General features: G+C 39.8%; 2 protein-coding genes across 5 annotated transcripts in view; one reads left to right on the top strand and one right to left on the bottom strand.

Annotated features, from left to right (window-relative positions):
- Positions 1 to 12,856, bottom strand: part of TBC1D30 (TBC1 domain family member 30) — a 79,716-nt gene extending 66,860 nt beyond the window's left edge. The window contains exons 1-2 of one of the 2 annotated variants that reach the window (XM_029206650.1): positions 12,417 to 12,856; positions 7,870 to 8,034 (exon numbers count right to left, since the gene is read on the bottom strand). In XM_029206650.1, coding sequence (XP_029062483.1) covers positions 7,870 to 8,034; positions 12,417 to 12,855 — 604 coding nt within the window. In that variant the 5' untranslated portion in view covers position 12,856. The remainder of the gene's footprint in view (positions 1 to 7,869; positions 8,035 to 12,416) is intronic. The other variant, XM_029206649.1, reaches the window with a different exon arrangement.
- An 11,397-nt stretch (positions 12,857 to 24,253) lies between these two features.
- Positions 24,254 to 27,016, top strand: part of GNS (glucosamine (N-acetyl)-6-sulfatase) — a 52,061-nt gene continuing 49,298 nt past the window's right edge. The window contains exon 1 of one of the 3 annotated variants that reach the window (XM_029205042.1): positions 24,254 to 24,613. In XM_029205042.1, the coding sequence (XP_029060875.1) occupies positions 24,413 to 24,613 (201 nt within the window). In that variant the 5' untranslated portion in view covers positions 24,254 to 24,412. Of the gene's footprint in view, positions 24,614 to 24,701; positions 24,955 to 25,494; positions 26,307 to 27,016 lie in introns of those variants that run through there. The other 2 variants (XM_029205044.1, XM_029205043.1) reach the window with 2 other exon arrangements.

Genomic DNA, 27,016 nt, shown 5'->3' with positions numbered 1-27,016 from the left:
AAGTTGTCATAATTTAAAACCTTCCTATGAAGGAAACTTCAGGCCCAAATATTTTACCAGTGAATTCTACCAAACGTTTATGAAAGATATAATTCCAGTCTTATACAATCTCTTCCAAAGAATGGAAAAAGAGGGTACTCTGTAACTTCTTTTATGAGACTCCCAAAACTTGACAAGAGCATTACAAGAAAGGAAAATTATAAGCTAATCTCACTCATGAACATAGCCATAAAAAATCATAAACAAAATATTAGCAAATCAAATCTAGCAATGTATATATGTATGTATGTACATATACATATTGTGTGTGTGTATATATGTGTATATATTCGTGTGTATATATGTGTGTGTGTGTGTGTATATATATATATATATATATATATATATATATCATGACCTAGGTAGGATTTTTTCAAGAAAACAAAGTTGTTTTAACATTCAACAAAAATATATTCAACATATTATCTCAATACAGCAATAAAGTATGTGATAAAATTCAGCATCTTAGCAAATTGGACAAGAGAATTTTCTTAATTTGATAAAGGATTTCTACAGAAAACTTTCAGCAAACATTGTACTTAATGGTGAAATGATAAAAAGAAAACTTTCCTTCTGAGGTTTTACATGAGACAAAAATTCTCATCTTATTTTCACTACTTCTATTCAAGATTAAACCGGAGATCCTAGCCAGTGCATAAGACGAGAAAAATAAATGAAAGGATGGTAAAGAAATCCATAAAACTGACAGTATTCACAGATGATAAAGATTATATACTTAGAAAAATGATTTTACAGATAAAGTATTAGAATCAACAAAAGAAAAAGTAAGATTACTGGATATAGTACCAATATGCAGATAACAATCATACTTCTATGTACTAGAAACAAATAGAAAATGAATTTCTTAAAAGATACCAATTTAAAATAGCATCAAGAAAACTCAATTACCTAAGAATAAATATAGTAAAAGATATGTAAGACCTCTTCATAGACAACTGTAAAATATTATTCAAATAAATTTGAATAATAATTTTAAATACCATAGTTATGGATTGGAGGACCCAACATTGTAAAGATGTCAATTCTCCCCTAAAAGCCAATAATAAGCAAAACAGTCCTGAAGAAGAACAAGATGTAAGAACCTACACTATCAGAGAGTAAGAGTTATTATAAAGTGCAGTAATTAGGGCTTCCCTGGTGGCGCAGTGGTTGAGAGTCAGCCTGCTGATGCAGGGGACACCGGTTCGTGCCCCGGTCCGGGAAGATCCCACATGCCGCGGAGCGGCTAGGCCCGTGAGCCATGGCCGCTGAGCCTGCGCGTCCGGAGCCTGTGCTCCGCCACGGGAGAGGCCACAACAGTGAGAGGCCCGCGTACCGCAAAAAAAAAAAAAAAAAGTGCAGTAATTAAGACAGTGTTGCATTGGCTCAAGGATAGACAAATAAAACAATAAAATAGGATAAGAGACCCCAAATAGACTCACACACATATAGAAATTTATATAAAAATCGCACCACAGAGCAGTGGTAAAAGGATGGTCTCTGATAAACCGTGCTGAGTCAATTAGATGTCCACATGGACAAAAATGAATTTTTTTTTCTGGACAAAAATGAAATTTGACTCCTTTCTCATTTCATGTAAACAAAATGAATCAATTTTAGGTGGCTTTTGATCTGAAAACAAAACAATAAAGCTTCCTGAAAATATAATGGGAGAACAGAAAGCACCAGCTATAAAGGCAGGACTAGTTACCTAACCTGTGGGACCCCTTGTTCAAAAATCACTAAGAAAAGCAACAGCAGAGCATTAAACCAATTGTAGGGCCCTAATGAGCATGGGCCCCACGTGACTGCACAGATCACATGCCCGTGAAGCTGGTCCTGCAAGAAGCTAAAAGACTAGTAAATTGGACTACATAAAAACTAAGAATTCTTGTTCATCAAATGACACTCTTTTTTTTTTTAAACTGTTCCATCTCCTTTTATTACAATCCTGTCCTTGTGTTCCAGAGTGAATAACCATTTAATACACACACCACTCCTAAAATTGATCTTGACAGCCCCATTTCTTTCTCAGTATATTAAATCAAAAGGAAAAAATCAAAACAAAGAAAAATCACCTGGTTTAGTACATCCCAGGAACAAGCACCTTTACTAAACAACAGGAAACGAAACATGCCAGAAATTTGACCAAATACACAAAGCAGCAGGTGAGATGCCTGATAGGAAAGGATGACTCCCAATGGAATGTTCATAGATGCCCTCTAGATGACACTCTTAAGAGAGTGAAAATGCAAGCCAAAAAAGTGGGAGAAGGTATTTGCATCACATGTATCGGACAAAGACTCATATTCAGAATACATAAAGAATTCCTACAAATCTATAAGAAAAAGGAGACAATCCTTTTCTTAGGAGACAATTAGCCAGTAAACACATGAAGAGGTGCTGAACCACGTTAGTAATCAGCAAAATGAAAATGAAAATCACGCAGCCACTAAAACACTCACCAGAAGAGTTAAAATTTAAAGGACTGACAACACAAACACCAATTGTTGGCCGCTCCAAATCTGCCTTTTCCTGTTGGTTTTTTTTTTCCCCTATGGCACTTATCACCTTAACCCCTTCTTACATACATTAAAAAAAGGGTTGAGTCTTAGTAAGCACGTGACCCAACTAGGTCAAGGAAAGTAAATTATGGGACTTTCTGGAGCTACGGAAAAAGATGTTCTTTTTGGTAAGTTTGCTGATTTGGAGCTGCTGTTGGCCATTTTGGTGTTGTCCAATACAGAGGAAAGCACAGCTAAGAGATGAAGTCATATTCTTAAAGATACTCTCTGAGCACCTCTATTTACCTGATTTAGCTACACCTGAAGGCACATCCTTGGACTTTGAATTATGTAAGCCCATCAATTTCCTTTATTGCTTAAATCAGTTTGAGTTGTGTTTCTGTACTCACAACTGAAAGGAGATTCGTCACTATTACAATGTGGTGACAAAATAAAATGGTAGACTGAAAAGTAGTGCATTAATCATTCAAAATTATGTTTATGATAATTTATGCCAGTGGCACCAGCTTATAATATGTTACATGAAAAAGGCAGGATACAGAAATATTATACAGTATACCGACCTGGAAAAACTTCATATTAAAAAACCACTTGAATAAAAATTCAAAAACATTAAGAGACTGTCTTTAGAAAATGGTTTTTCCTCTTCTTTTTACACTTCTGTATTTTCCAAAGTTTCCTTATTATTATATTTTAACACTTTTTGTTGAGATATAATTCACATACCATAAAATTCACCCTTTTAAACTGTACAATTTAGTGATTTTTAGTATATTCACAGAATTGTGCAACCATCACCACTATCTGACAGCACAACATTTTCATCACCCCAGCAAGAAACCCATGCCATTAGCAGTCATTTCCTATTCTCCCTACCCGCAAGCCCTGGCAATGACTAATTTACTTTCTATTTCTATGGATTTGTCTATTCTGAACATTTCAAATAGAATCATAAAGTATGTGGACTTTTGTGCCTGCTTCTTTCACTTAGCATCATGTTTTCAAGGGTCATCCATGTTGTAACATGAATTAGTAACTTCATTCCTGTTTCTGGCTGAATAATATTCCATCATATGGATGTATCACATTTGTCTATCCATTCATCCATTGACAGACATTCAGGTTACCATTTTTTGGCTATTATTAAAAAAAAAACTGCTATGAACATTCATGTACCAATTTTTGTGGGGATATACATCTCCAATTCTCTTGGGTAAATACCTAGGAGTAGATGGCTGGTTAGGTGCATTGCTTTTTATAATTTTTTAAAAAACAATGAGAATTGTTTCTTAGTGGAAAATGTTGAATGTCAGTGATACCAAACTCAGCGTCACACAAATTCCTTCTTCTGCCGCAGAGGACAAGGTACTACTGTAGAGAAGAGACGCATAGAAAAAGAAGAACAAAGGCCACTCACTATTTGACAAAAGTATCAGTCTCTACCAGGCATTTATGATAGCAAGATTTAATTACATTATCAGGATGCCAGGGTGGACACATTAATAAAAGTCTATAAGCTGCCTAAAATTCCTGTACTTAGAGACCAGGCTAAAATAAAGATAATACTTCCATTTACATTCACGTTTTTTTCATGCTTTTCTCTTTTCACAGTTTTCCAATCACCACTAGACTGGAATCATCTAGATCAATCACTTGACCTATAACACCTTTCACAAACTCAACCAGCAGAACAAACATTTAATATACCAATGCAGAAAACTGTAGAACTAGGCAATGCTGATCATTAAGATGGCCTCCCTTCTGTTTTCAGGAAAAATAGTTAAACCACGGGATAAGCAAACTACTTAAAAATCTTATCATCAGAATCAAACTCCCGGCCAAATATTCACCTTATTCTTCCCATCATCTTAATGCCTTTGGGTAGATTTTCCTGCACACCACACTACATTTGTTCCATAATCCAGCTGGCCAAGAAAAGATATTTACTTCACGTGCAAACTGCGCTAAAGCAGTATATTCTAATAAACCTTAAACTCTGTATTATATCCTTCGTATGTTACAAATTTCTTATTGCTCCAACAGTAATCCAGTATTAGAGAAGTATCAATCTAATTGCTAAGAAAAAGCAGACCCCTCTTATGTTTACGGTCCAAAGAGTGAAGTTTTGAGATACCTATCTTCAAATTCCTTCTCAACCACTAGGCAAATTACCTAAACTTTCTGAATCTCAATTTCCCAATAAAATGTGCCTAAAGACAATATACTTTTGGAATTGCTATGAGAGATAAAACCAACACTTTCGCATAAAGCACATACTCAGTGAAGAGTAGCTGCTGATACTATTCTTATTATTAATTTTAAGATTAATATTGAAGTGGTTATACTACGGTTACCCTTAGATAAACGGTAAAATTTAGGGGAAAAATCTGCTGTGCTATAAGGCAAATATTGATCCTGCTCTTATTCTCACCCGTTTGAAAATAAAGGGATTCTACCATAAGGCTTGGTGTAGAAAATCAAAAAGTCTAAGCAGTTACATCACCTGTGTTAGAAATAGAAATGATCTAGTCATTTTGGTTCATAATCCACACTTTCTGATTCATCATCCACTTGTGATTCTTATTTCAAAATCAATATATCCCCTTCGGTGTATCAACAGGAAATAATCCATTTTAATAAAAGATTAAAATTGTTTAATTCTATAATATGACCCTGTTTTTGTAAAACTAACAATAAAAATATTTCATGTATATGTAAAAAAAATTGTTTAATTCCACAGCATGTTGTAAAAGGGGAAAAGTCACTTATAGAAAGAATCGTAAGCACTGAATCCATATGGAGGGGAAAACAGGGGTTATCTGACTTTTGCACATTAAATGCAAACAATTCAACACGTATGCTGTATTGCAATGCATCACTGACAGTCACTACTAAACTGAAAGTTCAGTGACTAATCTAATTAAACATATTTGTTATTAGTTGACTTTGAGGAAAGAGGACAAATGGGTAAGTACTGGAATCAGGCATTTAGTCACTAAACACCTAACCTCTGGGACTTCCCTGGTGGCACAGTGGTTAAGAATCCGCCTGCCAATGCAGGGGACACGGGTTCGAGACCTGGTCCGGGAAGGTCTCACATGCCGTGGAGCAACTAAGCCCGTGCCACAACTACTGAGCCTGCGTGCTAGAGCCCGCGAGCCACAACTACTGAGCCCATGTGCCACAACTGCTGAAGCCCACGCGCCTAGAGCCCGTGCTCTGCAACGAGAAGCCACGAAAATGAGAAGCCCGTGCACCGCATCGAAGAGTAGCCCCAGCTCGCCACAACTACAGAAAGCCCGCGCGCAACAACGAAGACCCAATGCAGCCAAAAATTAGTTAATTAATTTTTAAAAAAATCTAACCTCTGGAGTTCTCAAATGGATAAATAACCATTTAGTCAAATTTCTAACAATGTCTACATCATAATACTTTATCACATGATGAGAATGATAATTCTAATACACTGTTATTTCTTAATTCAACAAAAAATTCTGTTCCATTTAATAGTCTTATTACCCAGGTGAGAACTGAAATCCAAGGAAAGGAGCCATTAACCCCATATTCTCTGACATGCAAAACTCTGGACTTAAAGAGACAAAAATCTAAAATACATAGGAATGCTGCACCCACAAATCCACAAATTAAATTGGGGGCGTGTGGACACATTTTTCTAAAAAGACATAAAAGCCAGTCCTTTCATCAGTCAAGCAAAGTGAAACTCTAAATGATTATCAGTCTCTGGTACTTACCAGCCTGTGATCCTGTGCTAGCCTGACATTCCTCTCTGTCTCCTGACACTGGCTAGAACGCCCCCCCTTATACTTTCCCACACATCCAAATCCATGCATTCACCACTTTGTGCTTTTAACTTCTGGTACAAACAATAATAATGGGAAGATGAAAACACAGTTGAGAAGAGAAAAATCAAAACATTTCAAAATAAAAAGGGAAAATAATACCATTTTTACTGGACACTAGTGAATCAACCAGAATCTGTGGGAAAATATCAAATACTTATAACACATGACAACTTTTTGTATATATACACATATATAGATATACATGTACTATATGGTATACATGTATATCTATATATGTACACGTATATCTATATATCTCTACCCTCCTCCTCTACCTATTTCAGACAAGTGTCTGGCTCTGCGGAAAACCCTATTCAAAACCAGTCTACTCAATTATATTCCTGCTTCTTGCATGGACTATTACATCATTATAACAATAAAGAAGTATTCCGTTTAATACACATTAGGTTGAAACTTTCCTCAGTAAACAGCATAATAATAATTTGGGGATAACAGTGATATAATAAAAGGAGAGGAAGAAAACAGTATTTTCTTTTAATAACATAAGAATGGAATGTAAGTCATTAATTTTATTATCTGAAGCTAATCAAGCCCTAAAAATTGTTTTATGAAAACAGACACATCTTCATTAAAAAAAAAAAAAAAAAAAAAAAACTCTAGTAAGTGTCACTTTACATACAAAATGTGACAGGGTAAAGGAAAAAGAAAAGGCAACTTTCACATGCACCTAAAAAGCTGCCACGGGCATTCTGTCAAAACACATTATCGTGCCTCTGTTTACCATACCTGAACATACTGTTCTGCAACGCTGCATGTTAATAAAAAATAAAAAACAAAAATAGGGAAACATTAGCAGAATAAAACATAAAACTCTTGCATGGAGAATTAAAAAATCAATTCACAAACTTTTATATCCAGTATCTAACATGGATTAGTAAGTTAATATTTTGTTTTTAACTCAGTTAATAAACCATGCATCTCTTACTTATGAATGGATTACCCACAAGACAGGTTTAATTTGTTAAACTATGTTGTCCTTTTCGGATTTCAGAGCAAGTTGTAAGATCCTGTTCCAAGAGTCTCCTTCTTTTAAATCAATTGTTTAATTCACTTATTAGAGCAACACAGCATAAGAAAGTAGAGACATGCCTTTTAGGTTGTGTCTCTTTGCTGCTGTTTTAAAAATAAAGATTTTAGTCATTATGTAGCATCAGGCAAAAATAACCATTGTCAAAGTGAAGTGCTACCTCAAATCTATAATAATAAAACTAACTACATTGTAACATCAGACATGTAATATACATTTTAACTGAAAAATATAGGAAGCTGTCTGAGTTGTTCATCGTTCTTAGTTCTGAAGGTATAGACTTCCATTTAAAACTTCTCAATACATATATTCAAAAGCATAATGACTACTGACGTGGCTTCACTAACATTCCGGTCCCACGTGGCAAAAGGGCTTACCCCAATCCAGCACTTACTTCTCTTCTGAGACACAGCCTGCAGGCACGCCGTCACAACATCGCAGTTCCTCTGTACTTTGTGCACAAGCCTATCTTTCTGCTTCAGCTGCCGAAGTAATTTCGCCGATTGAATGCCAATCCTGTACTTTAGCTCTCGAAGGATCATCTTCAGTTCATTTGTGTCTATCAGTAAAGAAAAAGGAAAATAGAACAATAAATACCCTGAGAGGAATACAAATTCCAATGTGATACCAATCATGAGATAAATCTCTGGACCATCCATTTAAACCAAGTAATCCTGGATTCTCACCCAGGATTACATGTAAACATTCAGCTGAAAGATTCTGATGAAATAAGTCACTCATCTATTAATATTTCTTGCCCTGTCCATGCAAAGACTGTACGATAATTTTATTCTTGAGGCTACTTGTAACATGTAAGCAAAGACTCTTATGATATCCAGCTCTGGTTTCAAATTTGGTTCATTGCCTTAAAATTGGCATGTATTTTTTCTATCATTAAAGTGCTCAGACGGTAAGCTTACAGAAAAAGAATCTTTAGTCTGTTAAATCAATGATAAATCTAACAGCTGATAACAAATGTTTTTTAAAAGCACTCACTTCTGTAAATGATCAAAGTAATATTACCACATTTTCTAATATAGATAAATGTAGTGATAATGGTTTTGTTTTAAATATACAGTCTTCCCATAGCTTGACATTGACTACAACATTTCATTTTCAAATATGGTAGAAAATATGTCCTTCAAACAGATAAGTAAAAGACAGTTCGCATCTATAAAACTAATATTCTCAACAGCAGTTTTTCTACAAATGAAAAAAGACTTGGGAATCAGAAGTGACCACAACATCTATATGAATAATCATTACAATTGGGGAGTTTCGTTTGTCATACTGCATATTAGTATGACTAATGTCGTACTTCATTAGTCACCATACTGTGACCTGTCAGGCAGGCAAAGCCTTCCACTCGGCGTGGCACAGGCTAGGCCCTCGTTAGGGGTCCTGTGTGGGGTTTGGATCTACTCATTTTCAAAGGGATTTGGAGAAACTAGAGAGGATCAGAAGAGAACAAAAGAAGTGTGCAAAAGTAAGAAAAACATTCCAGAGATCACAGGAAGTGAACTGTCGGGGTCTGTGTCAGAGAAGTGGGTGAGGGTTGCTTTAACAGCCGTCATACTGGATTGACCTCATTATGGAAAATGCATTTGACCTTGAGTTAAAAAGAATTGCCTTTGGATCAATCCACTTATCTGTGTGATCTCAGGCAAGGCAGTGCTCCAAGTCTCAAATTCTACAAGATTATTCTGAAAAACAGATGTGAATAGTCTTTATAAACATTAACATAAAGAGCACTAAAGTAAGAATAAGGAATTACTGTTAAGAAGAAAACAACAGCCAGCTATTTCTCTCACCTTGAGTTCAAATGTGGTGAGATATAATGAGAAGTAAGAACACACTTAGGTTAACTGAAAACATTTGGGTTCTGAGGATGATTAAACGTGGAATCGAGCAACAAGAAGACACCAGAGACTCTTCAATCCCAGATTCCTTCAAATAGAGCAAATTCGAATGTTTAAAGTTTTTCCCTCTATTAACAGAAACAAAAGGGATAGGGATATCATCATCTTATATTCAAATTACACTTTCCTTCCACAAAAGAGTCATTTTCGATGACTCTTCAGATACCTAGAGCTCTGTGATTTTCTGAATGATATGTACTGTCCAATGTAGGAAAAATCTTCAGAGTTGAACTTGAAAATGTCTTTTACAGCAACACCTGCTGGTATATAAATATCTGGAAGACAGAAATAAGGTCTCCTTTATCTTTATTATGTCCCACAGCATCAGCCATAGCTCCTAACACAGTGTTCAATAAATGAGGAAAAATGAGATCATCAACTGACAAACTGAACAATTTCCTCTTTAAGGAATTCCAGTGTATATAATAATAAAAACAATATCTAACATTTATTGAGCACTTCACACCCATTAACTTACATAACTCTCACTACAGCCCTATGAAGTAGCAGCATTTTCTTTTACTGAAGTATAGCTGATTTACAATATTGTATTGTAACTGTAATATTGTATTGTATTGTAATACAATATTGTATTAGTTTCAGGTATACAGCAAAGTGGTTCAGTTATATATATTTTTAGATTCTTTTCCATTATAGGTTATTACAAGATACTGAATATAGTTCCCTGTGCTATAGAGTAAATCCTTGCTGTTTATCTATTTTATATATAGTAGTGCATATCTGTTAATCCCATTCTCTTAATTTATCCCTCCCCACCCCCTTTCCCCTTTGGTAACCATCAGTTTGTTTTCTGTGTGTGTCTGTTACTGTTTTGTAAATAAATTTATTTGTATTATTTTTTTAGATTCCACATATAAGTGACATAATTTTTTTTTCTCTGCCTGACTATGAAGTAGTAGTATTATCTCTATTTGTAGGTGAGGAAAATGAGACTCAGAGAGGTTAAAGAGCTTGCCCAAGGTCACACAACTAGTAAGGAACAGTGGTAGGATATTAACTCAAGCTTTCTAACTCCAAAGTTCACGGCCCTTAATGACAACAGCGAAAAGAGTGCCTAGATTTCCTGAGAAACCATTTTGGTGCCTCACATAAATAAACAACCCACGCATGCTGAATATCTAAATAGGTGCTACAACGAAATCCCTATCAGAGGGAAGCGCAAATTAATACACAGGTTATCTGCATTATAGAGTCTTAACTACATATTATGTTAGGAGGGATATTTTTTTGACCCTGAAAAAAATCAAATAACCTAATAAGCTGTAAAATGATTTAAGTAGACAGCTGTTTCCATTACCTGATTCCTTATTCTTAGTACTCTAATGATGTTTATCGATGAAGGAAAAGGGATATATGTGTGTGTTTGCGTGTGTAGGGCTATCATAATATGGCATCATGTACATTCTAATAGGGTCGACTACAAGGAAAGAAGAGATTAGCAGATAGCTAACCATGCAGAAAGACTGAGACTTGGGCAAAACTGACTCTTACAGGTCTTATGAATGATTAGTAGAGTGGTCACTTATTTGAAATCTGTATTTCCAAAGCTGTGCTGTGACGTCTTCCTTAAACTTTAGCTTGCCAAATTTCCTCTTCCAAAAGGAAATCACTAATCCACAAAATTCTCTCCGTAATGAAAAGTAAGTAACCTTGTAAAAAACAGAAAGCCAAATCATAAGTCTTCAAAATTGATTCTGTTGGATTCTGAAAGAACTATTGCCCTGCAGAACTCTTGGCATAAACACCCTGAGAACAGCCAAATAATTGTATAAAATTAAACAGCACAACTCCAGCTAAAGTCCCAGGCGGGGGGGAAGGGGGAAGGTGGAAACCATTTGTAACAATCAGCTGGGAAAAAAATCCTCACCAGGAAGCCAAAAGAGGAAGCTGAAAGCTGTTTACACAGATTTCAGAAAGCAGGGAAATTTATTCCTTTTCTAGTTAGGTTCCACCCCCCGACCCCACCCCATCCCCGCACCAGCTGGACTGACTTTACAAATAGGAGACAGGAGACCCATCCATAGTATTCTTGTTCCTCCCTTTCCTGGTAATTTACCACAAGGACATTAACTCAAGAAACGTTATGGTGGCTTAGCATGTTTTTCCACACCTGACTTCATTTTGTAAATTGAGGTCTTGATATATCTATACAAAAAGACAACTGTAATAACTGTGTCAGTGCCTGAAAGGAAATCTATTATGAACAGTTGAGGGAAAAAAAATCTCAATTAGGACAGAGCATCAGAGTCTGATAACAAAAGAAACCAAATTAGCCTCTCCCCCCAAAGCCAAGGCCCTTTTGGGATCGACGTCTCCAACTGAAGGTACTGGTAGTTAAATGCTGTGATAATGACAACGCCCTAGGGCCCTCCACTAATCCTCCACCCAAAAAATCCACCTAGTGAGCTTCTTGAAACCAGACATTCTGAGAAATGGATTTCACACGTTCTGCTTAGAAACTGCATTACTGAATTATTCTGCCTCACTAGTTAAACACTCTCCCAGTGGTGTGGCCAAGGAAGGTGGATGTAAAATAAAATTTTTAAAAAGTGGATTTTGTTTTTTTTTTAAACCAGCCCCAAGAGTCGCCTCTATTCTCTCCCAGGGCCCTCTAGATAACTTCAGATAGACAAATCGGAAACTCCAAACCTGTCTTAACAGCTGTTCTGGTGAAATTAGAACCTGGACTGCCTCTCCCCTTGGGCCTCCACAAACACAAGGAGGGTGGGGGACGGGGGGAGGGGGGAGGCCCGTTGGTACCATTCCGATAACTGATGCTTCACTCGACAACTCGAGAAGGGATGGGGGTACAATAAGAACTTAGTCATGAATCCGTGACACTGTGGCCAGCCGTGCCAGGTCAAAGGAGACGTCCCAAACTTAACATCTGGGCGCACGGCCCATCAGCACAGGTGCGCGCTGGTGAGCCGGAGAGCGCGGACTGTCCCAGCGGGGGCGCGGCTCCGGGAAGCTCCCGGGAACCCCCTCCCCCGGTCCTCACCTTTCTGCCACAGGTACTGCATCTGGTGCCGCTGGCTCGGCCGCTCCTGCAGCTCCTGTAGCACACGGGAGTCGCCGGCGCCGCCGCGGCCGCCCACGAACACGTCGGAGCCCGAGGCCTCCGTGGAGCTATCGAGGCTGTCTCGGCGCCGCTGGCGGCCCCAGGGCCCGCGGCCCCCGCCGGCCGCCTCCTCCTCCTCCGTGCAGCTGTACAGCTCGGTGAGCAACCCGCTCACCAGGGACGCCGTGCAGCTGCCCCGAGGCTCGCCGGGCTCCGGGTCCTCCTCGCCTTCCCAGGAGTCCCGGGAGCCCCGCGCTCGCTCCGCCGGGGGCGCCCCTCGCAGGTTTACAACCAGGGGCGCTCTGGGGCCCGCGTCCTCCAGCCTCACCTCAGGCTGCGGGAGCCCCGTCCGGCCCCCGCCGGCGGGCAGGACCTCCATGGCTCCCGCCGCTCCTCCCGCCGTTCCTCCCGCGGCGCCACGCCGCGCCGGCCAGTTCCGGGAGGAGGCGCGGCCTCGGCCCCACCGGGGGTGTCCTGGGCCGGGCGCAGCGCCAGCGGCCTCCGGATACCCCAAGCGCCCGACCTGCCCCCGGGTCTGTACGCGCAGCGCCGCCCTTCGGCCCCGGGTGGGGAGGATAGGGCGGCGGCCACGCCGCTCGATAACTGGGGACACCTGCAGCAGGTGAGGCCAGCCTACGCCCGGGAGCGATCTCCGAAGAGCGTCCAGGAGCAGGATGTGGCCAGAACGAATCAGGATGAAGCCTTTAGCCCGGAGGGGGAAGGGCGCTCTGGCTGCTGCCACCTTCACGTTTATGAACGTGATTAACTCAAAAAGAGGGCAGCTGTAGCATCCTATTCAGCCACCGGCTCGAAATAGTGCCGGTTCTAAGCGCCCATCAATAGGCCGAGGCCGGGAGCTCCCTCCTTCACCTACTCCGGGCACAATGCCCAGCCCTTCTCACCTTCCCACCTAATCTGGGCGCCTTTAAAGGCTTTCTTAGTTTAGTTTCTGACAGTAACTTTTCTGAAGACCTGGCATATACTTGAGATTTAATAACGCTGTGAACTTTTTTCCTTCGGTGAAAGATCAAGTACTGGATTAAAATCAACTAATGCCCTGGCGCAAGACCTAACAGAGAATGAGGATTTAATACGTGTCATGAGAAGGCAAAACTAATAAATTGATGCAGCTGACTCTATCAGTAAAATCAAAAGTTTACCTGACATCCTAAGAGATGTATCTTTACCCTGCACCTCAATGGAAGAACTGGGTGCCCCTCCACTGTAGATATTTTTGTGAATTTAGTAATAATTGTCAATGTTTTTGAGCACTTTTTGTGTGCCAGGCACTGTTCTGAGTTCTTTGCATGAATTATCTCATTTAATTCTCACTTTAACCCTATAAAGCAGTAAGCACAACTTTTTTATTGAGGCATAATTGACCTATAACATTATATTAGTCTCAGGAGTACAACATAATGATTCGATATTTGTATATGTTGCAAAATGATCACCACAATATGTCTAGCTCACATATGTCACCATATAGTTACAAAGGTAAGTACTATTTTTTCCTCACTTTTCAGATGAGGGGGCTGAAGCACAGAGAGGCTGAATAACTGCCAATTTACAAAGAATAAAGTGAACTTTCTTTAAAGCTTAAAGTGTCTGGCTTTCAGTACAGATGCGTATATATTTGTCTATCTCCTAATGCTATTAAATACTTGCCGTATTTTTTAAAGGAACAGCAGAGCACCTAGTGAACAATGGTGGTACTTTTTGTTCAACACACTTTTTACTTTTCAAGGCACTTTCATAATAGAGCCTGTAGAAACCTGGTGTCCCTTGGCATCACCACCAAAATACATGTAAACGAAGAGTGAGACCAATAGGACCCTTTTAGAAACTGGAGTTACTTATAAGGGAAGCAGAAGTTTTATAACTTTTCCTTTACGTATCCAGAATTTAAAATTATACTAGAAATAGTATTTTATGGTTTTGTAACTGTGTTAACTACTACTGTATCCATTTAACTTTTAAATGTGTGCAGTAGAAGGAATGGAATTATTTGTTATTTTATTGTTGTTTTGTTTTTTTGAGGTTTGGGTTTTATTTCTGTTGTCTCCAGCATTGAATACAGTCCTGAAATCCTTCCTTCAGATGTCAAACTTTGCAACAAGCAGGACTTAAACAAAGGGAAACGCTGAAATTGGATCTCTTTTCTTAGTTGACTTCCCAGCTCTTTCTCTCTATCTCTAGTAAGAGATGTGATAACTACTAGTCTTCAGCACAATTCACATCTCGGGTATCACTATCAGGACCTGTAAAGAAACTCAAAGTTAGCTGAAATGGATGGTGAAAGAGGCCAGGGAAAACAGTAGGTCATTGACAGTCAACATTTCTAAATTAATCAAACTCCAAAATCATCTCCTGTTACCCATCATTACCAAATCACCTGAGGACAGAACATTGGCAAAATAAAAACTAACAAGGAAAGCAGATTCAAAGTCCTTTGCCCTTGTTGGAATGATCTTGGCCCAGATATCCACGTGACTCTTCTCTCACCAGCTGAGGTCTCTGTTTAAATGTTATCTTTAGGGCTTCCCTGGTGGCGCAGTGGTTAAGAATCCGCCTGCCAATGCTAGGGGACATGGGTTCGAGTCCTGGTCTGGGAAAATCCCACATGCCGCAGAGCAACTAAGCCCGTGCGCCACAACTACTGAACCCGTGCTCTACAACAAGAGAAGCCACTGCAATGAGAAGCCCACGCACCGCAATGAAGAGTAGCCCCCCCTTGCTGCAACTAGAGAAAGCCTGCGCACAGCAACAAAGACCCAACTCAGCCAATAAATAAATTAAAAAAAAATAAAATAAAATGTCATCTTCTCAGTGGATTCTTCCTAACCACCCTATTTAAAATTGCAGCTCCCTAACCCCCAGTATTCCCTTCTTCCCCCTCCTTGTTCTCTTTTCTTCCATGACACTCACCACCTTCCAACATATTATGCCATCTATGGATTTATTTTATTCTCTGTCTTCTGCCACTAAAATATAAACTCCTGAAGGCAGGAATTTTTGTCTCCTTTGTTCACTGATGTATGCCCACCACCTAGAACAGATGCTAGCACATTATATGTACTCAATAAATATTTGTTGAATTAATTAACTGAATGAATAATATGAAAACTAGAGAAAAGATCAACCAATTACCTACTTTCCTAAGAAAAGTGAGTTCCATTAAACAGAGTCCTAGAAGAGGTGTTGGCAAAGAGCAGCCCATTTTTGTACCCTACATTACTGCTGCCCGGTGATGGGATGGTCCCCAGTGAGTTCCCTAAAGGTCTGAAGCCAACTAATTGGATATGAGAGGGAACCATTGGCCTGACAGAATATGATTTCAAACTGATCACGACTAATTAATAGCTTAAAGTAAATGTACTATGGTTAACTATGCTACTAATAATAATCAGCATTTTAATTTGTTTGGAACTTTAGTTTTAATATTTAAATAATTATATTATTTGTATCAGATATATGGTCCAATATTGCATTATATTTACAAGGAGCTCAGAAGCATCTATCTCTAAGTTGAGTACAATTTACTATAATCTGTAGAATATAATTTATATAAATCTGTGTACAAGATACAGACCATGAACATTTCAGTTATTTCCAAACCTGTATCAGGGTCTTGCCAATAACCTTCCGTCACCTGTCATTTAAAACTACCTTAACCTATGTAAGATGGATTTTGTATATTGTTTTCTTGCTCAACATTTTATTATGAGTATTTTCCCTACTATCCCATTTAATAAATGATATTCTATTTAAAAAAATAAAACTACCTTAAGACTCTCAACATTATTGATAATTTTTTTCAGCGTGTGCAAACACACATAAAGACGAAATTGCTATGATGAAAGTTATGACTATTCTTGGAATGGCTGATTTGTAAAATCTAGCAGTTAACCTTTTACTCTAATCCTTCAGGGATTACTCATTCTCGAGTCACAGGAGAAATGCACAAGGTCGTTGCTGGGTTTCAGCTTCTCATAGAAGCTCACTCTCAAAATTAATTGCTGGTTACAATTTATTTATATCCCTGGAATGCAATACAATCTCTATTTTCAATTTAATAACTATACATGAAGAATCATATTTTTCAATCCCAAAAGTTGGGATAAGAGGTAAAAAGGGGATTTTCATACTTTAAAAAGCCACCAAACCTTAGACCTTGGGAAATACATAGTAATCCATAGTAGACAGTCAATAAATAAGAGCTATTAATATTGAATGATATTTAAGTCATAAAATTTGAGTGCTTAGAGGAACTTTGGAGATCTTATTTGACTACTGCTTAATAATTAATTATTATACTATATTTCAAAGTGACAGATTATATAACCTTTCCTTTGCAAGAGTAGAAATAGTTGTGATTGCTCAATGCATATCAGCTGGGAACTGAACTTCTGATCTCTCACCCATATTCAAGTGACATTCTTTGAGAGTAAGTGAGGTGTCTTAGGTAGCCACTGACAAGGGCGGACTAACATCAATGGCCTCAACTGCTTTGTCTAATTCATTGTTTAGTGCCTCTTCCATGTGAAAGCTTTCTGGTGGACGTATACACATCATACTAAGATCTTCACACTTTGTGCCTATTCCTACATGTCTATCCCTGTGCCTCCACACCAGAACTCCCCATCTCCAATCTCCCAGTCATTTTCCTTCCAGGGTCGTGACCAGCCAGCAGAGGCCATTCACCACTGCCAGTGAGTCCATATATATTCTAATCTAAGGTCACTTCTTTCTACACAAACTGGAGGGTCAGCTCTGCCCATTAAGATGGTTTTCTCTCACCACTGTCATTCAAGGCCAAGCTGAGTGAGGCTGTAATACAACCATCAACCACTTCCACTTTGCACCCATATACCAAGCTGTTCTATTCTTAAACAAAGCTCAGACTTTCTCCTCCTCTTTCAGCTGGTCTATAGTCCCCCAGGTGTGAGCTGAGATAGGAGTAAGGGGCAACCATGATGAGTGATATGGGAGTCTGAGCTATCTCTTCATGCACTTGCTTGTGCCCTCTGGTCTTGTTCATGCTTGGTTCCAGGTGTACCGTTTCATCTTCTATAGAACTACTGCTGATCCTGACCAACTTTATGACTTGGGAATCCTAGAGGACCCAACTGGTGATGGATAATTCAGGTAGCATCATCATTTAATGCCTCATGGTCAAGAGTCCCATCTCTCTCAGGGCTCAGTACATTAGGAGCTGTTTTTCAAAAGATGCGTGATTCCTGCTATAGGTATCATGACCTTGCTCCAAAACCACAGGGGTCTGTATTGTGATTTTTTCCTGTTGGAGTGTGTTTCACATTGCATCTGTTCCCACCACTGACATCTGGAATGCCATAGGGTCTGCTTGCAGGTATGCCCCAAGCAGAAGGGCTACCTGCATCACAGGTTGGACCTGCCACCAGGATGGACTTCAAGATGTGACCTCTGCACTTGTACAGAGCTGCACTTTCAGAATGTCCCCACACTTGGCTTAATGCTTTGTTGTCATCATCTTGAAGTTATTAACAATATTTTCTTTGAACTTGTGTTTTGTAAGTGAAGTCCAGTGGGACAATGGAAGGTGTGCAGGAGCAGTAGAGATGAGCCAGGACTGGGGGGTAGAGCAGGCAGCAGCCAAGCACTAAGAAATTGTCACATGTGCGTACCTCCAGGCAGTCCAGGGAGCCTCAGGGCCCCCAGGTGGGCAGGCAGAGACCAGAACCCAGCTTGGTGGCATCAACTGTAGAGAGAATAGTGGAAAAGCAGCAGTGGTGGCCAACAGCAGTAAGAAAGAAAGGTTTTCTACTTAAAACTGGTGCTGGGACCTGCTGTGAGGATCCAGCTTGCCCATCTGTTTCCTGAATGCCATCTTTGTGATGTTTGCACAAATCTTTGAGATCTGGGACAGGAACTGCCAGTTTTCAGGCATTACATTTTGTTAGTAAATTATTATAAAATATCAGCACACATATGGATATTGAAATAAAGCATATCAGAAAATTATTAGAATTCTTCACTGAGTTGAGTCTCTGGTTTTGAAAACTTCTGCAATGCGGCAAATCAAATTTCCACAGTCTTAGAAAGAAATTAAAGATCAATGCATTGGATGGAAAAGAACACTATTTTTAAATGTAGCTCCAGATAAACCAATTAGTAATGATGAAAACAACTTAAAATTTTAACTTTTTCTTATAATTGAAGATGCAGTGTTAGAATGCAAAAACAGGCACTCCAAATTATATAAAAACTTGAAGCCATCTGAAGTTTCTTGTAGGCCCTTCACAAGTTACAGGAAATGTTGGAGGAAATATTACAATGTAACTATTACACCAGTTACAATTTTACAATTGCAAAATTATAATAATTTATGATTTACATTGAAATTAAATTCATATCTAAATAAAACTGATCTGTAGAGAGATTTAAATGTTTTTAGAAAAACTGTTCCACAATCATCAGCTCTACCTGTGCTAAAATTTGTATTTTGAAATAATCTGTCAAAAGTTTATCCCACTGTTATACACCCTTATAAAATACTCTTAACAGCTCCAGTAACAGTTATATCAGAAGATCCTCCTCAAAATTAAAAATTATCAAAAATTATTTGCAATCAGGCATTTGCTGAGAGTCACGAGATCACTTTTAGTTATATCAATTGAAAATGAAGTTGCTAAAAATACACATTCTGATTTTGAAATGAATTTGTAGGAGATTGTGAATTTATAGGCCTACAAAATGAATTAATAGGAAAGCAAGCCAGAAAAATTATATAATCAATCAACATATCACATTAATAATCATTATTTATTGTATTACATAAATTATAACACCAAAAGTTTCTCTGCAGCTTGTAAGATTACAGTGTTATTCATGTATCACTATAACACCCATTGCATTTTGTAAGTAATTCAATATTTTTTAATGAAAAACTTTATATTTTACCACTTTCAGTGGCACTTTTTTCTTGCTTTTTTAACAAAGGGCCCCACATTTTTATTTCACGCAGGGCCCTACAGATTATGTAACCAGGCCTGCCTGCTACAGAGTGCTTTTCTGCTCCAGGCTCCACTCAAATCTGGTATCCTTTCCTGTCACTCAGTATATGGGCTGGAGCAGTACTCCTAGGTAGAATGGGTTGCTTATGAACACCGAAAGGTCTACCAAGCACTGTGCCTCCGTTTCTGCAATAAGAAATGCAAGAAGCAGCGATTTGTTTTCACTTTGGAGGCAATGTTCTGACATAACACTGGACCCCTAAGATCCTCTACTGAAGTGCCAAGTCCCTGAATTTTTATAAGGTCTCTCTCCTACCCTCTGGAGCACGTGTCATATGAAAGATTCCAGCATGTTAGATGCCTCTCGTTCATCCTGCCTGATCAGCATGATGTCATCAATGTAATGGATGGATATGATGTTCTGCAGGATGTCCAGATCTGTTTAAACTCTATTATGACATATGGTTATAATAGGTGTTTTAACACACTGATCTGCTAATTCCTTCATCTCGTCATTTATTATCTGTTTTTGCTGCCTGGTTTTTCTTTTGGTTATGGGTCACATTTTCCTGTTTGGGGGCCTGTGTAGTAATTTTTTTTTTAAATAAATTTATTTATTTATTTTTGGCTGCGTTGAGTCTTCGTTGCTGCACCTGGGCTTTCTCTAGTTGCAGAGAGCGGGGGCTCTTTGTTGTGGTGCACTGGCTTCTCATTGCGGTGGCTTCTCTTGTTGTGGAGCACGGGCTCTAGGCTCATGGGCTTCAGTAGTTGTGGTGCACGGGCTTAGTTGCTTCGCAGCATGTGGGATCTTCCCAGACCAGGGCTCGAACCTGTGTCGCCTGCATTGGCAGGTGGATTCTCAACCACTGAGCCACCAGGGAAGCCCAGTAATTTTTTTTAAATTGGATCCAGGCCATTGTAAATTTCATGTTGTCGAGTATCTAGATTTTGTAGTCTTCCCTTAAAGAGTATGGGGCCTTATTTTGGCAGTTAAGTTTCTAGCAGATCAGCTTGACACTTTGAGACTTGTATTTAAACTTTGTCATCGTAGGCATACAGTACTTTTCACGCATGATAGTTTAGCTCTACTACAAAAGTATAACCTTTCTGGGTTCTCTACTGAATGCTCCTTGTGATCAAGAAAGACTTTCCCTTCTGGCTGGTTGGATCTCAAACATTTCCAGCTCCTCTGGGAATTATTATATATCCTTGGTCATTCATTGCATTACCTTATGGTGTCTTCACCCTAGGCATGTGCATCTTTGTGTTCAACAATATCTCCCAAAGATATCTACCCAGATTTATGAAGCTTTGCACCTACATAGCCTCCTCTTTGGAACATTGCCCCACAAGTTCCAGCTACTTCAGCCCCCCCTTAACTGTAATCTTTCTCTCTTCAACTCAGTTTTGTTCTGCATGGGACCTTTTTTCTGGCTCCCTGGTTCAGGATGTGCCTCCAGGTAGAAAACTGAGGCAACTGTTTGTTTCCCTTCACACGTACTCTTTAAGGGCAGACTAAGAGGAAGAGACAAATTGCAAATAAAAGTAATAAATAGGCTCTTGAATCGTTTGATAATTTGTAAAGAGAAGTGAATCATACAAATTCATTTAAAAATATTTAAATTTTTTTCTGATGTGACCTCAAACTGACATCAGTGAAATTCATATAAACTCATAATATGTGATTGCAATGAGTGCACTGATGACTAAATTAGTGCCTTCAATTCAAGGAATATCTAAGATTAGTAACTGTGCAATTTGAAATGCCCATCTAAAAATATTTGATAGAGCTCCTGAAATTTCACACACGCACACACACACACACACACACAAATAATGAACTACAAGGATGAAAAAAATTTTTCTGAGCTATTAATAATAAAAAAACAAATACTGATCAACCATGCTAGAGAAAAAGTAAATTATCTTCATATTCTCTCTATAGAAAATATTACAAACCATGGTCATATGAAGAGTCGATTAAAGAGTACATAGCCATAAAATTTGGGAAAAAAGTTTGGAGAGGCATGCCTGACAGTTTATTAATAAAAATATTTTGTTATTTTTACATTTTGCATTATTTGTAATATTTCTCAACTTTTAATAGTTTATAACATTGTGATTTCTTTTCTCAGTCTAAATAAATATACACTTTTGTATCTAGTTTTGTATTTATAATTGCTATTCTTTTTCTTAAGGAGCCCCCAAAATCGTATATAAGCTTCAGGCCACACAAAATCTGGATTTGCCACTGTTATCATCATCTCTCCACCTAACTGATCTACCTTCATCCATTCCTGTCCTCTTCTAGTCTGTACGCCGTGCCACAGCCAAAAGGATCTTATAAAAATTCATGTATGATTATATTTCTCCTCCACTCTTCCAGTGATTTCCCATTAGCCTTAGGATAAAGACCAAAATCCTTAACATAGGGTCTGGGCCCTGCCTACTTATCCCCTTCCTTCTCTCTCTCAGCTGCAATCATGGTGGCTTCTTTTAGTTATTTGAATGCACCTCCTTAGGACTTTTGCACATGCTGTACTCTGTGCCTAGGAGACATTCTACCACCCACCTATTCCATTAACAAATTATCTCCTTTAAACTTCAGACTGTCATTCAAGGTTATTTCCTCAGGGTATCTTAGACTAGATCAGCCCCCTACGCCCTTAAATGTTCATCACACTCTTTGCTTTTCCTTCATAGTATGTCTCCCTATTTGTAATTATACACTTCTGCGATTGTTAGGTTGTATATTTCTCTGCCACTAGATTGCAAATTCCATGAAAGAGGGACAGTGTCTCCTCAGCACTAGCCTAGCATCTGAAACAAAGTTGGTACCTAATTATACAATCTCTGGCCCTAAATAATTTACAATCTAGTTTTGAAACAGAAACAGTGAGAAAATTTAACAATCTGGAGCATCAGTGCAGATGGAATAGATTATTTTTGTGTGCAGAAAGTCCTACTGGAAGTCTTGAAATCTGAATACATGGGGGTTGGTTATTCCATCAGTGTGCAAAATTAGCCTAGCCTGAGGCTGTAACATAGTACACTGGCCATCTGGGAAGTGTTCTGACCAGATTCCCAGCACAATCCTTTTTTGCAGTAGAAATCTACTTCATTCTTATTTTTCACTGTGCTTTTTTTTTCTTATAATTTTTATTGGAGTATAGTTGATTTGAAGTGTTGTGTTAGTTTCTGCTGTACAGCAAAGTGAATCAGTTATACATACATTAATACATATATCCACTCTTTTTTAGATTCTTTTCCCATATAGGTCATTAAAGAGTATTGAAAAGAGTTCCCTGTGCTCTACAGTAGGTCCTTACCAATTTTCTATTTTATATATTCTACTTCATTTTTAAAAATTCTCTTGTCTTCTGTAGACTTACTTTTTAAAAAGTAATAAAACTAAGGATGTTTCCTTTTGCATAAGCCTGAGAGTTGTGTGTATGACATTCCCAAGCACTTCCATAGTTATTTTTCCTTATACTACAGTGCTTTCACAGATTTGAAGACTTCCAGTTGGAGGGTTCAGCTTAGAGAAAATACACCTTATTTGTTAGGAACCAGGAGGTACAGCCTGTTGTTCTCAGTTGGGAATAAGGCTTGGTGGTTCACCTTGCCAGGGATATTTCCTTTGTTACTGTTATATTCACCAGTTTCTTTTATTTTTTAGACTCCACATATAAGTGATATCATACAGTATTTATCTTTCTCTGTCTGACTTATTTCACTAAGCATAATACCCTCCAAGGCCAGAGATACTTCTATTTTCCTAGACTTGGGCAGAGGGGCAGGGTAGAGCTGTTCTAGAGCTATCACAGAAATATTTGGAGCCCTAGTGTCATGGAATTTTTATCCCTAAACATTACTTAATAACTTGGTTGGGTGACCATGTCGCAGTGTTTTGGTTTTTGTTCAATGTGCACATCCTCCAACATCATCTAAAAGGTCTTTCAAAAAGTCACCAATTTTTAACAATCCACCTGCCAATGCAGGGGACACAGGTTCACGCCCTGGTCCAGGAAGATCCCACATTCCGCGGAGCAACTAAGCGTGCGTGCTACAACTACTGAAGCCCGCACTCCTAGAGCCCGTGCTCCGCAACAAGAGAAGCCACCGCAATGAGAAGCCCGCGCACCTCAACGAAGAGTAGCCCCCACTCGCTGAAACTAGAGAAACCCAGTGAGCAGCAACGAAGACCCAAAGCAGCCAAAAAGAAATAAATAAATTTCTTTTAATTCACCAATTTAATGTTAGAGTAAATATTCCAAAATTCATCAAGGAATATTAGGCTGTCAGAATATCCCTAAATCGTTTGTTTGAAACCACGATATCAGCTGAGGAACAGCATAACCAGGCTTGGACTTAAACTGAGTTGTAGGGAAAATTAAAAGCGATTAAATATAAGGGCACTCAATAAGTGTTGTTGACTCGGGGATTAAATAGGGTACGGCCCAGACTTTGCCCACCAGCTGATCTTACTACCTCGTAGGCACATGCCTCCTTTCTCTTAACTGCTTCCTATTGGCTGATTCCCTTCCCCTCTTATCTGATCGTCCCCCCCTCCCATTTTAATCCCTGAACAAAGGGGTCCTACCAAAACCCAACGCCTGCCTGAGTCGGGAGCAAGCTCGGGTCCTGCTCCCCTATGGCTTTTCCCCCCTTTCCGCCCACTTCCGGGTTTCCCTCCCTGCTGCTGTCTCTCCTCTTCCTTTCGGTCCGGAGCCCGCCCCTCCACCCGTCACGTGACCGCATGGCGTGCTCCGCCTCCTGCCCCCGGTTCACGTGATCGCGCCCGGTTAGAAAACGCCTGACCACAGACGCCGGCCTTCACAGTGCAGTCTTTTTTTTCCAGCTCCTCGTGGCTTTCTCGCTTTCAAGCCTTCTGCACGTCTTTCCCCTCCGCCCGGGGTCCCCCCCGGAGCCCTGTCCGCCATGCGGCTCCTGCCTCTGGCCCTGGGTGTGCCCCAGCGGGGCAGCCCTCGCCACCTGCCCTACTGCAACTCAGCGCCGCTGCTGCTGCTGCTGCTGCTGCTGGGAGGCTGCCTGGGGTTCTCCGGGGCGGCGGCGGGCTCTCGGAGGCCCAATGTGGTGCTGCTTCTCGCCGACGACCAGGACGAAGTGCTCGGCGGCATGGTAACTCTTCTTTCTGTTTCTGCCCCGCCCCTCCATCTCCCGGGCTGACTCCCTGGATTCTGGCCCTCGTTCCCCATTTCTAACTAGCTGCCTCGACCCTGGGTAGGTTTGCTTTTGCCGCGCCAGGCCCTTTGCACAGGCTTATGGAGCTGCGGGACTCTATTTCCTCTTTCCCCCGAGCCTCTCCTGGGTCCACACAGAGCTTCTAGTCTGGACCTTACTCCTGAGGAGTTTGCTTCATGTCTCAAGACAAACATGTGGACGCCTGTTAGGGATGGGATGAACCAATGAGGAGCAGGTGCTGGCTAAGAGCACGCCAGCCTTGATTGTTTGTCTTTCAGGTTAGAGGACAAATCCAGCCCCTCTTTGAGGAGCCTAGGCCACTTCTGCATTTGACCCTGTGTGCAGTGTCTGTGCCTGATATTTATAAAATAAGTGCTGATACGAACTATTCTGGTAGGTAGGTTGTAGAACTCTTCAGGGTGTGCTTTGCCTCACAAGAATCAAGAAAATTCAATTAGCCTAATTGGACACCTGGCTGATGCATTAGATACTGTCAGCGTTCCGTTTTATATCAGATGGGTGGTGGGTGGTGTTATGAGACTTAATTCTTTCCCAGAGTGAATTTTGCTTCTGGATCTTAGAATTCTCGAATTTGTGACCTTCAAGAACATCTACCCAACCCTCTACTCTCGGAGGCCTAGAAAGTGGCTTGCCCCAGGCTCATGAGTAGTTGTGGCAGTCCAGACAAAATCCTGACTAGGGCTCTCATCCTGGGTATGGCATTACTCCTACCTTTTTAAAAACAAGTACTTTATTGCTTTCTTCCTTTCAGTTCCCTTTTTGCTTTCAGCTAAATGCTATGAAAGCACTTTTGGCACGAGGTTCCTAACTTTTACTGTGTGGGAACACCCTAGCTGAGTGTCTTTCAAACTGCTGATTTCAACCCATAAGTGAGTTGTGAAATCAGTTTAGTGAGTAGCTACCAGCATTTTTACTTCCCTGTGGAATAGAGTAGAATAGAAAATGTCTGTGTGATACATGAGGTCAAGGTAAGCATATCCATATATAGATATGTCTTAGTTGTGCATTAAAATGTATTTCTTCCTCAGGGCTGTGTTCAATGGTATGAGAGTCTTTTCTAAATGATATTTAAGATGCTTGCGTTTTGACTCCCTGCTGGTTCCTGCCACATGTACCTCATTGCCGTTTAGTTTCTATCCAGCCCCACTGACAATGAAGAGTGTTGACTTAATGGCCCTCCTGGATTTTACTTTGTTTTTTCCACCATTCCAACTGCTACACTTATCCTCCACACAAAACTCCTTTTAACGGATTTTTGAGTGTGCTTTTGAAGTGTTTTGTCCAGAAAAAGCAAGCCATCTCTATCAAAACTTAATAATGATTTAGTGACTTAATTAAAAGACCCAGGGCTTCCCTGGTGGTGCAGTGGTTGGGAGTCCGCCTGCCGATGCAGGGGACTCGGGTTCGTGCCCTGGTCCGGGAAGATCCCACATGCCACGCAGCGGCTGGGCCCGTGAGCCATGGCCACTGAGCCTGCGCGTCCGGAGCCTGTGTTCCGCAACGGGAGAGGCCACAACAGTGAGAGGCCCGCGTACCGCCAAAAAAAAAAAAAAAAGAGGCCCAGCTTTCACGGCTCTGTTGAAAACAAAATCCATCACTTAAATATAAGGTATTCAGAATTCAGTTTCTTCAGTCCTTGTAGACCACCAGTGTGGTCTGTGTATATTTGAGGTTTCTTCCCTTTAGCCTGTTAATCCTATTTGCTCCTTTAAACCAGTAGTAGATTCTTTTATACGGATGTTTGTGCTGGAGAGAAGAGCCAAAATTAAGTGGAGGGAAAAAGTCAAATTTAATACTCCCAGTTCTCTGGAGAATTCTGTCATCTCCTGTAACCTTTTACAGAATACTCTAAACACCACTAATTGTGAAACAGGACTTGAAGGGGAAGAACTAAGAAATAACAGCATTTGAGAACCTACTTGGAGCTAGTCAGAGTGTGAAGTGTTTTATACAGTGCTTCAGTTATCACAGGAATCCCCTGCTGTAGGTATTGTCCTTATCTTAAAAAATGAGAAACTAAAACTTAGAAGGGGTTAAGTAACTTGGCCAAGGTTCATATAGCTATAATAAGGGGCAAAGCCCGGTGTCTTACAGTGTAAGAGCCCTGAGATTATATGCTTTTTCTCCTATTCTAGAATACTATGGTAGTACTGATTTACCAGATGTCATTCCACATACCCACATCAGCATAGTCACACCATAGATCAGAGATTTTTTCAGGTGACATGGAACTCCTTAATTTTTTTTTGCATCTTTATTGGAGTATAATTGCTTTGCAATGGTGTGTTAGTTTCTGCTTCATAACAAAGTGAATCAGTT

Source organism: Monodon monoceros, unplaced genomic scaffold, assembly GCF_005190385.1.
Source record: "Monodon monoceros isolate NGI ecotype Baffin Bay Population unplaced genomic scaffold, NGI_Narwhal_1 Super_Scaffold_6, whole genome shotgun sequence".
Lineage (NCBI taxonomy): Eukaryota > Metazoa > Chordata > Mammalia > Artiodactyla > Monodontidae > Monodon > Monodon monoceros.
This window is presented reverse-complemented; position numbering and strand designations above follow the sequence as displayed.